General features: G+C 57.4%; 1 protein-coding gene across 2 annotated transcripts in view; it reads left to right on the top strand.

Annotated features, from left to right (window-relative positions):
- DAG1 (dystroglycan 1) overlaps nt 1–11,862 on the top strand; it is a 38,255-nt gene extending 26,393 nt beyond the window's left edge. For both annotated transcript variants that reach the window (XM_021409945.1, XM_021409946.1), the window contains exons 2-3: nt 112–509; nt 8,998–11,862. In XM_021409945.1, the coding sequence (XP_021265620.1) occupies nt 228–509; nt 8,998–11,406 (2,691 nt within the window). In that variant the 5' untranslated portion in view covers nt 112–227 and the 3' untranslated portion in view covers nt 11,407–11,862. The remainder of the gene's footprint in view (nt 1–111; nt 510–8,997) is intronic.

Genomic DNA, 12,442 nt, shown 5'->3' with positions numbered 1-12,442 from the left:
ACAAACAGGGTGGAAGGCAGGAAGCCCTGCGTCCATTGCGAGGAGGTCTGTGCATGCTGGCTGGCTGGGGATTGCAATTAACATGCTGATCAATTTCCTTTCTTCACCCAGGTTGCCAGGACCCTTAGGATGAGGCTGCTGTGAGGAGCGGCGGATCCCCTGCCCGCGCTGCCGTGCCTGCACACCCCGCGTCCCCCCCCCCAGCTGGAGCGCCGTCCGAGGGCAGAATGACTGTTGGATGGGTCCTGCAGCCCCCGTTCCTGGGGAGGACTTTGCTCCCCGTGCTGCTGCTTGCAGCCTCAGCTCACTGCCACTGGCCCAGCGAGCCGGCAGAAGTGGTGCGGGACTGGGAAAACCAGCTCGAGGCCTCCATGCACTCCGTGCTCTCGGACCTCCGAGAGACAGTGCCGGCCGTGGTGGGGATACCGGACAGCTCCGCCGTGGTGGGCCGCTTCTTCAGAGTCTCCATCCCCACGGATTTAATTGCTTCCAATGGAGAATTAGTACAGGTGAGAAACATCATTCCTCGGGGCTCGTTTTCAGTTGTTTGTGGGGTGACCATGAGAACACAGGGGGGTCATGAGGGTTGCTGCAGAGCTCCCTCGAGGCTTTGTAGGGCTGTGGAAGAAAGATCTATGTTTTTCTCACCTTATTGCAAAGTTTCTTTCCTCTGTGGGAGGGCAGAGGAGACCCATCTCCTCTGAGGTGACTGCCCGGGTTTGTTGGCTGTATTTAAACTGTGAAGCACACAGCCCCTGGAACAACGGGCATGTTCCTGAGGAGATGCTGCCTCGGGATCAGGGCAGCCATGGATTGCCCGAGACTGCCGCAGTGACACTCGGGGAGCCTGCTTCACTATGGTAACAAAATATTGTCAGACAAACAGGCTGTGTTCCGGGAGCAGGGCTCTGGACTGTGTTTGACGTAGTCTCTGCTGACCTTGTCCCTAAGTCCTCTTGGGAAGATGAGAACCTTTCTTTTTGTCTGACCTACCCTCGAGCTGCAGACACCCAAAAACTAAGCTTTGGAACCAGTCCTGGGGGCAAAGAAGTGTTGGGACAGCCCGGAGGAGGACAGACATGCTGCCAAACGCACGCTTGTTCAGCTTTAGTCCTTTTCTGGAAGGGTGCTGAGAAGTTGTCTCAGCATCTGCTGTGGATGGAGAGTTCAGAAAAATTCTGTTTTTGAAAGAAAATGGTCTTCCAATCCTAGCTTTTGTTTTCAGAAAGTAGAATTGAAACATACTTTTAAAAATCCATTTTTGGAAAACGTAACAAGCCAACCTTCTAGTGCCTCTCAGAAGATCAGAGGGAGATAGAGAAAGTCAGGAGGCAGCCTGACATCTCAGCCCCTCCTTGCAGGCAGGTTTGTTTCAGCTGTGCATGCTGTCGTGCGATTACCTCAATCCAGATTTGCGATCTCACCATCTCCAGCGACAGCTCCGGGACTGCAGTGTGCTGGGGGCAGGTAGAAAACCTGAAGAATGCACGTGTTCTTGGCGGGTTGTCTGTCAGGTGGGGAAGAGAGGGAGACGTGTGGTGGGTGAGCCGTGGGGTTAGCTGGAGGTGGGGTGGGCTGGTTGCAGAGCAAGGGCTGTGGTGGTTAATGAACCTGATGGAGAGTGGTGGTGGCTGCCCTGCTTAAACCACTGCCAGGTGGGGAGTTTGTTAGCGCAGGACACCTATGCGAGGGTACCAGGCTGCAGCTTTGGAGGGAGCAGACTCTTCAGTGTGAATCTTTAGGAGCAAGAGGGTTGTTGCTGTGCCCAGGAGCCCTGTCTGCTGCATGGCTCCACGTGTGGTGGGTGCTGCTGCCTGCCCCACGGGAGCTTTATCTTTCCCTGGGAATTTGCTGGAGGAAGCTGTCAAGATCTCGTGTTACAGAAATGCTCACTTTGGTTTGGAGTTTTGTTGCAGTGGCTTGTTTTGGTGTTGTCTAATGGCTACTTTGATGGCGAGAAGGCATTCTCAGTGCTTGTTCAACACCACAGCTCCCTCACTCTCCTCCTCCTGGCACAGCAGTTGTCTTTGCTAGCTGCGGGCTGGCTGTGTGGTACGTTATTTCAGCCCCATCCAATAGCTCCAAACAATGCTTCTGCCACTGGTGTCGAGGCGTGTTTGCTGATAGCAACAGCTGCTTGGAGAGCAGCAAAGGAGCGGGGCTGGAGGAGCAGTTGCTGGCTGGGATGTAGATCAGCAAAGGCTGGGAGCGATTTCCACGCTCGTACATGGGTTTGCCTGAATGCACATTGCATCTGTTCACCTTGAAATCGATTTTAAAAGTGAGGCAGGCTCTGTGGCAGTGCTCCTGGCCTCGCTTAGTGGGTGCATCTGGCAGGGCTCTCCCTTGCAGCGAGAGCTGCGTTGGCTGCTGAGCGAGGCCGACCTTCCCAGTGGGGATTTGATTCCTGGCTAGTGAGAACTGCGTAGGCAATCCTGGAGTGCTGGGGTGCTTTCAGGGCAAGCTGCTCTGCTCTTTTTCTCAGGCTGCCTCAGCCAGAGCAGTAAAAACATGGTGCATCTGGATGTTGCTAAATGGTGTACTTGAGCCCTACTGAGAAAGAGTAAGGACACACTTCTGAGATGTAACAGTGGCTCAGCGTTTACAAGAAGATGTGCTCGCCTACATTCGATCCCCTTTAATTTCTAAGAAGCTGGATATCATCTCATTTAAAAAAAAAACAACAACAACAACAAAAACAACTGATGCTTGACGTCCCCAAACCTCAGGAGCCTGAGGGTGGTGTGACCGCTCCCTTTCTAGGCAATTCCCACTGACTATTTGTAGGCTCAGTCTGCGCTGTGCTGGGGAGCCTCTTGGAGCTGCCTCTCGGCTCCTCTCCCTGCTCGCTGGCAGATTCCAGCCGCCTGCAGACGAAGTAGTTTTCTCTGCATACTTGGTTGTGGGCTGGAAACAACGGGCGGCATTGGCAGCGCTGCGGAGGAGTGGCTGGCAGGCGCCTGCCCAGCTGCGTGGGCTCCATGCTCAGTCAGGTATGTGCTGCTGCCAGCACCAGAGCTTCCCTGCCAGCCCCGGTCAGCTTCAGAGCAGGTGAGGAGTCATGGCTGAGCACAACAGCAAGCTTATTGCAGTGCACTGGGGCAGCTCAGTGGACGTGCAGCTAGAGGAGCAAAACCTGACCTGTTGCATCGCTGCAGCCGCCAGGGCAGCGTGCTCAGCTGTGTCCTGTTGTTGAAGAACTCATCGCACCCAGGCTAAAAACAGTTGGATTTCCTGTTCTTATTGCTTCCATTTGAAGGCTGTTCCAGAATTTGGCTGTTCTGATTAAAAATGCAACTTCTAGCCTAAATTTAGAGATGGCTGGAAATATTTGTGCTGCCCTTTAGCTTGAATCTCTCTTCCACCTTCATAATATTTACTTCCTTTATGTATTTATAAGTGACAGGCATGTTCTTCTGTCTTGATTTGATTAGATTAAACAAGCCAATCTCTTTAGTCTTTCCCCATAAAATAAGCTCGCTTTTCCTCTCCTCATTTTGCAGCTGTCTTCTGCACCTCTTCCAGCTTGAGTTTATTTTTCTTGTGGGTGCGTGACCAGAGCTATACAAAATACTCTAGGCAAAATGTTACCGAAGCCTTGTATAAAACTTCCTCTCCTCTGCTACAAATAACCCATCCCACAGTTGTGTGCTTTTCCATGGCTGCCTTTGGCTCAAACCCTATGTGATCAGCTGCAATACCCAGGTCTGTCAGTCTTTCTGCTTCCAGTTCATGAGGTTCCAGAAGAGCGCGTGAGCCAAGGTGAGTGGTCTGGGATTTGGCATTGCCAGTCTTGTTCTTGGTGAGGTCTGGGAGTCCTCCACTTAAGGCTGTCCCATTCTCCCTGCATGAAACTCTATGCCTCCCATCGCTGCCCGAGGGACAGCAGATCATCAAGGCAAGGGCAGCAGCACTAACACTTAGAGCACTGTTGTCAGAATTTGGGACAGCGGCTTTCGCACCAAGTGCAGCTCTCTGCTCTCGTCACCACAGAGCTGACACCCCTGCTCACATCAGAAAAGCCAACGCCGAGTTAAAACCAGACAAAGGAGAGCATTGATGCGGTGATTGCCCCCGTCCTGGCTCCAAGAAGCTGATCTGCCTGCTGGGGAAGCTGTTGCAGAAAGCATCTGACGTCCGCGGGAGAGGCTTCCTGGTGCCAAACTGTGAGCCAGAGGCAACGTTTCTCCGCTCTGGTTGCAGGAAACAGGAGACATCTGGGCTTCCAGTGCCTCTCCAGAAGCACGGGCAGTGCCCCCAGATCTGAACGTTACGTGCAGTCGCAAGGCACGCAGCTGAAACACAACTGTTAGGTGGTTTTGTGAAACTTCTGCCAATCGTAGCAGAGCTCAGCAGGAGCGGGCAGAGCTGGGGAGCGCGGTGACAGCGAGCAGGTGCTCACCTCAGTGCTCCCTAGTGAGCCGGATGCTGACCCGGTCTGTGGGGAGGGGGAACAGTTTGGGCCTGGGGTGGGTCCCAGCAGCACATCTGCTCCTCAGCCAATGTTGAAGAGAAGTTTCTGGATGAGCACGGCGGAGTCGTCCTGGCCTTGGCTCCTGATGCGCTGGTTGTGAGATGCACAGCCTCACCGGGGCTCTGTTGGGAAGATAGCTGGAGCACGCAGCAGGGCCCCAAGGAGCTGCTGCTCTGTGCAGACGTAGCTGGTGGTGAAGTGATTACAGCAGCAGAACTAACAGGCAGCTGCTGCGCGTGGTGCATCTGCGCTATGGATTTGTGGGGCCATCCGAGCGCCAGGTATCAATCTGGGCAAAGTCCTGCTTCCCTGGCAGGAGCCTGATTTTTCCAATGGTTGTTCTGCTTACCATCTGCTGGAGCGGCTCTTGGCACACAGCTTTGCTCTCACCAGCCCTCGGGGGCCTTGTTTGACGATCAGAACCCATAGGGTTGGGTTGCAGGAGTCCTGGCGTTGGGACCGTGCTCGGTGTCAACACCAGCTCCATAGCAGTGAGCTGAGCAAAGGGTGCTGGGCACGCTGGGCTGTATGGAAGGGAAGCAGTTCATCTCGCTCCCCAGTTTCCTTAGACCTTGACTAACTGACGGGTGAAGCAACAGCAGCTATTTACAGGGGCTGTGCTGGGATAGACGGCGACGTCTGGAGCAGGTCCAGGCAAAGGGCTCCTTGGGCAGGGCACTGTCTGAGCACGATGCTGCAATCGGAGCGATAAGGGGAGCTGATAAGGCTGCTGTTGGGGGGCCGAGGGCCTGCTTATCTCCTTCCTGCAGCAAAACAGTCAGGGAATTTGGCATTTTCAGTGCGTGCTTAGTAACAAGCTCTGAATTTGGAGGAGTGGAAAATGTGACTCAATCTAATTATAAACCAGCTCTTCAGACGGGCTGGGAAGTTCCTTGTTTTGTCCTGCTGGGCCGAGCATCCAGGGAGACCAAAGCAAGGTGGGAAGCGGCAGCGCCCTGCGCACAGCCTGACCCGGGGCTGCCAGCTCCGCTCACTTCTCCTTGCCCCTCTCCCAGGGGCCGGGTTCCCCGCCGTGCGCTGGTGGCAGGAGGAAAGCACGGGGCTGGCAGCACCAAGCGCCCTGTGCTCGGCATCCCTGCCCCCTGGTATTTTCGCTTCCCTTTGGCCTTTTGCATACAGAAAGTCGCTCTGAGGGAAGAGCCCGCCCCGAGCTGTGTGTTGGGGCCGCGTGAGGCTTTTCCTGCCCCACACTCGCCCCCGGCCCTGCCATAGAGCAGCGCGTGGGCCGTGCCGTGACAAAGCGGCTGCACAAACCCTTCTGAGGCGGCCACGGGCCCCATGAAAGGAGGGTTTCTTGGGACGCTCCGTGTTCTGCCATGACCTCCAGTGAAGCGGCCGCTGTGTTCCCTCGCCCAGGCCCGGCAGGACTCTGAATGGTGCCCTTATAACGGGAGCGCGGGCACGGCGGGGCCGTGCAGGAATGGCATGAGCTGGGGGCGGCCGCCCGGCACGGGGCCAGTGGGTGGCTCAGGGCGGTGCTGGGGGGGCTGCCTCTGCACGACGTGGCCGTGCGTGTGCGTCTGCACAGGGAGCAGCTCTGCGCTGGCTGCACCCACCTCGCTCCCAGCCTCCGAGCGCAGGGGTTGAGGCTCAGGCCGACTCTGGCCATGCCCTCTCCTGCAGTCCTGCGCAGCGCTGGGGCTGCCAGAGACGTGGACACAGGGAGAAGAGGCAGCAAAGAGCTGCAGGAGCACCTCCCAGCCCAGCAGCTCTCCGAGGCTTTGTAGGAGAGGGCATGGGAAGCAGGAACGTGGAGTCCTCGGCTGCCCTGGGTGGCGATGGTCTCGCAGCACAGGGCTGGGGGGGTCTCCCAGCTGCCCCCAACATTCACCTCCGCCCAGCAGGGCTGTGTGTCCCCGTGCCACAGCCATCCTGGCAGGGGATTGCTGCCTGCTTTCTGCAGGACTCCATGCGAGGAGGAGGACTGAATACTTGGAGGATTAGAGGGGACTTTTGTAGGCAAGAATGCAGGTTTTTTCTGCCTGAATTCCCTTGGAGGCAGCAGCTCTGCTCACAGCTTGTTTGCTTGTCTTTGTCTCGTTGGCTACAGGGCTCTGAGCTCCAAGTTTAAGAAACAAATCAAATGGAGCTATCTTCGTTTATGAGCTGCCTGCCTGCTCCTGGCCGGCCTAAAAATAACAGCGGTGTGTGTGTGCTGGGAGCGGGGTCTCGGAGCCAGCCAGACCCCTGCGTGGATTTAGAATTACTCATTTTGTGATGGTCTTCAGCACGCTGCCAGGCTGCTGTAACCTTTAGCCGATAAGCGTTCGTTTACAATTATCTCAACTATAGGAAAAACAAAGGCAGCCCTCTTTTCTTGAGCAACAGAAGAGTTGTTTTGAAAGCAGAACCCTGCGGGAAATGACGGGGCTTAAGGTTGATATTTATGGTGTGCGTGGAAAACTGGGAAACTTTACATGAAAGCTAGAGATCCCGAATCATTAACTATGTGCAGCCTCGACAAATACTGTCGGAAGCGATACTGGAAGGAAACGCTGATAGAACAGAGTCTGGGGCTCTGCTCACGTGCAGCACAGTTCCCTAACAGTAGTGATGGGCCCAGGACAGACCCACACAGAGGGCTCTACTGGAGCCTAACATGAGTCTTTAAGGACGTGAGTTGTGTCAGAGCTGGGACAGGCAGCGTGTCCCCACGAGGTTCTGCTGGTGGGTGCCAGCAGTGCTTCCCCTAAATACGCTCTGAGGAAGGGAGGGAGGGAGGTTGGTCCTGAGCACTTGGCCTCCACCTCCAAGACCCTGCCACATCTGCCAGAAGAAGCTGTTAGGTGAAGTAGTTTTCAAAGCAGAAACAGTCAGACTGAGCCATGTCTCATTCTGTTCTTTTGGCACACGAGGTTTCTGAGTCAGTCTGGTTATCAAACAGCAATGTGAGGAGCACGCAGGACCAGTGGTTGAGTGCTGGGAGCCTTGTGCAGCTCCTTGGGTTGTACAGTAGACACGGGCAACAGGGAGCAGCAGAAGCCTTGGCTCGCAGGGAAGCTCAGCAGCATGTGACCCTGTAATTAGGGGCTCGTGGAGCACATGGATGGGGGAGGCTTGTCCCACATGCAGCCTGAAATTACACGTCCCTCTTGCATGTAACCACTCCCTGTTAAAGTCTGCGTTCTTGATTGTGTGAGCCTCAGCAGCCCCGTGGCCATGTTCCTCTGTGTGTTTGCTCCTCACCTCCCCACAGGCACCTTGGTGGCTCCTGGTTCTGGGCAGGAGCAGGCCCTGCCGCTGTCCCCAGCTGGAGCAAGGAGCGCCCGAAGAAGGACAGCCCTGTCCCCATCGGGGGCCCCAGCCCATGGGCTCAGCTGAAGGGCTGGTGCTCCTCGGGGCTGCCAGGGTCATGGCAGCTCCTGTCCCTGCTGTGGTGGGGAGGAGGGTGCCAGCACTGCCGCAGCCTGCTGCTTTCTGCCTGGCAAAGGAGTGACAGCAGAGCTGGGTGGGAGGGCACCGCGTCTTGGGTTCTGGGCCTGAGTGGGCTACATCGGTGTGTAAGGTCCGTGGGACTGCTTTCAGGCTCTGGGTGCATGCAGGAATCTTTGTTTTCTGCTCTCTGACACTGTGGCTTGGGCGTTAACTAAAAGATGTGCTAACAGCTTCAAACTCTGCTCCACAAACTGTACCGTGCCTCGTGACACGCTCTCTGGCCTGCCCGGGCTGGCAGAGCGGGGCCGATTCCTGCAGCCCTCCACTGCTCCGGCACAAAGCGTCCTCGTGCTGCTCCCAGCAGGCTCCCAGGCCCTGCCTTATCCTTGCAGACAACCCCCTCTTGCTCTCCTTACCCTTTTGAAGAAGAGGCTTTGTTCTTAGCAGATGAAAAGCACAAAAGTAGCCAGTGGAGAGACCTGGTTGTGGTGCAGCTCTGCGAGCCTCTCCGTGGGGCTCTTGGGCATCCAGGCTTTCGGAGCAGGGCCCTGTGAGGCTGCTTTCCCTGTGGGACTTGTGGAGCAGGCCTGGTGCTGCTGCCGGGGGGAGTGGGCTGCTCTTTGCATGGGCGCTGAGGCCGGGAGACCGGACTGGGGCCCCGAGGGCTGACCTGCGCCTGCTGGGAAGGAGGGGGCTGCGCTCCTGCATCGTGTTCTGCACGTCTGTACCTCAAGCCCTGTAAAAAAAGCGTTGCTGTGACCTAAAAGCCGTGGGTAAATGGTGCGCTTGAGTCCTGAGGTGTCTGTGGTCTGCAGCCGTCATTTCTCGTCTGTGAAAGCAAGTTACTGTATGAAAGTGAAATCCTGCAGGCCAGTGACCTTTGCAGCACTTGATGAGATCCTGTGGCTCCTTCAGGCCTTGGGGGACAGTGCACCCCGCAGAGCCTGTCCTTGTCACCGTGCCGAGGGGATGACACCGGCTGCCCCGCTCCCACCAGGCTGTTCCTTCCCCAGTTGTTACCCTTCAGGTTTTTTCTTCCCGAGCCTTTTAATTAAACGTTATTGCCGGTATAATCTGTCCTGATGCCATACTTCTAAAAGAGCCTTCTTCTGTCTCTTTTTTGGCAGGTCTCCGAAGCTGGGAAGGAGTCCTTGCCTTCGTGGTTACACTGGAATGCAGAGAGCAGCTCCCTGGAAGGGCTGCCCCTCGACACGGACAAGGGCGTCCACTACATCTCGGTGACCACGCTGCAGCCCTTCCCCAACGGCAGCTACGTGCCGCAGGCCGCCAACGTCTTCTCCGTGGAGGTGCACCAGGAAGACCACAGCGAGCCGCAGTCGGTGCGCGCGGCGGCCCAAGAGACGGGCGATGCCGCGCCATTCGTGTGCGGCGCGGAGGAGCCGGTCACCATCCTGACCGTCATTCTGGACGCCGATTTGACAAAAATGACACCAAAGCAGAGGATTGAACTTTTAAACAGAATGAGAAGCTTCTCAGAGGTGGAACTTCACCACATGAAGTTGGTCCCCGTTGTAAATAACAGACTCTTTGACATGTCGGCCTTCATGGCTGGGCCGGGAAACGCAAAGAAGGTGGTGGAAAACGGGGCCTTACTCTCGTGGAAACTGGGCTGTTCTTTGAGCCAAAACAGCGTCCCCAACATCAGCAAGGTCGAGGCCCCGGCAAAAGAAGGGACTATGTCTGCCCGCCTTGGCTACCCTGTTGTTGGCTGGCACATCGCTAACAAGAAACCTCACCTCCCAAAAAGGATGCGGCGGCAGATCAACGCCACCCCCACGCCTCTGACCGCCATCGGGCCTCCCACCACTGCTGCTCAAGAACCGCCCACAAGGATTGTCCCCACCCCGACGTCGCCCGCCATCGCTCCCCCCACGGAGACAACGGCCCCCCCGGTCAGGGAGCCCATCCCGCTGCCGAGGAAGCCTACGGTCACCATCAGAACGAGGGGCCCCATCGTGCAGACACCCACGCTCGGGCCGATCCAGCCAACCAGGCTGGTGGAAGGCACCGGGACGGTCTCCGTGCCGATTCGCCCCACGATGCCCGGCTATGTGGAGCCCACGGCGGTGATCACGCCGCCCACCACCACCACCAAGAAACCCCGAGTCTCCACTCTGAAGCCCGGCACGCCGTCCACGACGGATTCCTCCACGGCGACAACGCGCAGGCCTACCCGGAGGCCCAAAACGCCCCGTCCCACGAAGCCTCCCAGCACCACCAGGTCCCCGATCTCCAAGCTAACCACCGCCTCCCCGCCAACCCGAATCCGCACCACGGCCAGCGGCATCCCCCGGCCCTGGGAACCGAATGAGCCGCCCAAGCTGACAAACCACATCGACAGGGTAGACGCATGGGAGGGGACTTACTTTGAGGTGAAAATACCCTCAGATACTTTCTACGATAAGGAAGATACCACCACTGACAAGCTGCAGCTGACCTTGAAGCTGAAGGAGCAGCAAATGATAGAGGAGAACTCATGGGTCCAGTTCAACAGCACCAGCCAGCTCATGTACGGCATGCCGGACCGCAGCCACGTGGGGAAGCACGAGTACTTCATGTATGCCACCGACAAAGGGGGGCTGTTTGCCGTGGACGCTTTTGAAATCCACGTCCACAAACGCCCGCATGGGGACAAGTCCCCAGTGAAGTTCAAGGCCAGGCTGGAAGGAGACCACAACGCGGTGGCGAACGACATCCACAAGAAGATCATGCTGGTGAAGAAGCTGGCCCTGGCGTTCGGCGATAGGAACAGCAGCACCATCACGGTGCAGGACATCGCCAAGGGCTCCATCGTGGTGGAGTGGACCAACAACACGCTGCCTCTCGAGCCCTGCCCCCGCGAGCAGATCCGGACTTTGAGCAAAAAGATTGCGGATGACGCCGGGGGGCCGAGCCCGGCTTTCTCCAACATCCTGCAGCCGGAGTTCAAACCTCTGAACGTGTCGGTGGTGGGCTCCGGCAGCTGCAGGCACATCCAGTTTGTCCCCGTGACCAAGGACGGCAGGGTGATCTCGGAGGCGACGCCGACGTTGGCGGCTGGCAAGGACCCCGAGAAGAGCAGCGAAGACGACGTGTACCTGCACACCGTCATCCCCGCCGTGGTGGTGGCCGCCATCCTGCTGGTGGCCGGCATCATCGCCATGATCTGCTACCGCAAGAAGAGGAAAGGGAAGCTGACCATCGAAGACCAGGCCACGTTCATTAAGAAGGGCGTGCCCATCATCTTCGCCGACGAGCTGGACGACTCCAAGCCCCCGCCGTCCTCCAGCATGCCCCTCATCCTGCAGGAAGAGAAAGCCCCGCTGCCCCCCCCGGAGTACCCCAACCAGAGCATGCCCGAGACCACGCCGCTCAACCAGGACACCATCGGGGAGTACACGCCGCTGCGGGACGAGGACCCCAACGCGCCGCCCTACCAGCCGCCCCCCCCCTTCACCGCTCCCATGGAGGGGAAGGGCTCCCGCCCGAAGAACATGACCCCCTACCGCTCCCCGCCGCCCTACGTCCCCCCTTAATGAACGGGACGCTCTCGGGGGGAGACGGGGCCTCCGGTCCCACACCGGTGCCGCCTGCGGGCCGGCCACCCCCTGCGCCGGCCGGGAAGCCGAAATCCCAGCCCGCTCCCGAGCAGGCCCCCCTCCGGCTGCGCCCACCGCGCCGGAGTGCCCGCGGAACCCGGGGGGACACTTGTTTTATTTTTGCCTAACAAGCTTTGGTTTTATTTTATTCATAGAAAAATTCTCAGCTCGAATCCGCCTTTCTGGCGGCGGGCTTCCGGGCACGGCCGGGGCCGGCGCGGAGGGCAGGGAGGGGGGGACGAGCAGGCAGCACTGGGGTGGCACTCTGGGTCTCCGCTGTTTGCCTTTAACACTAACTGTACTGTTTTTTCTATTCACGTGTGTCTAGCTACAGGACGTAACATGAAAGGTAGCCTAAAAAATAATTAAATTCAAGGGACTTTCTGAAGTCGATGTTTTAAGTTTTTACATTTAATCTGCTGTTTACCTAAACTCATGTATAGTTCTGGGGGTGGGGGGGGGGGAAGCTACGCTGCAGATAAGCTCCGGGGGTGTCGCAGGCTTAGGTAGAGGGTGGCCCTAGAGGACAGCCAGCCCTGGCGCTGGGGGCAGAGGGCGCTGGCTTTGTGACGTTGATTTCATTTTCGTTTTTAATCAAAGCAATCTTATTTTTCTCACGCATCACAACACAGCATGGGGTCAGCCTGGTGGGGGGGGCTCTGGCGGGAGGTGAGCTGGGCCCTGTGTGTGCCCGCATCGCCCTGGGTGCCGGGGGGGGCTCCGTGGAGAGCCAACCCCTGGACGTGGGGTGCTTGGGAGATGGGGGGGGTCTCTGTAGCGCAGTGCCGTCCCTCACTGTGACTTCTCGTGGGGGGTGATGCCGGGAGGGCTGCCTGGCTGCGGACGCAGGGCTGGGGGCTGGCTGCCGGGAATGGTAAAAAAAAAAAAAAAAAAAGGAGAAAAAGAAAAGGAGGAAAAAAAAAAAAGGGAAAAAAGGAAAAAGGAAAAAAAAGCGCCAGGGATAGTGAATAGT

The sequence above is a fragment of the Numida meleagris genome, chromosome 11 (genome assembly GCF_002078875.1).
Source record: "Numida meleagris isolate 19003 breed g44 Domestic line chromosome 11, NumMel1.0, whole genome shotgun sequence".
NCBI classification, from domain to species: Eukaryota; Metazoa; Chordata; class Aves; order Galliformes; family Numididae; genus Numida; species Numida meleagris.
The sequence above is the reverse complement of the archived record's forward strand: the minus strand, read 5'-3'. Positions and strand labels throughout refer to the sequence as shown.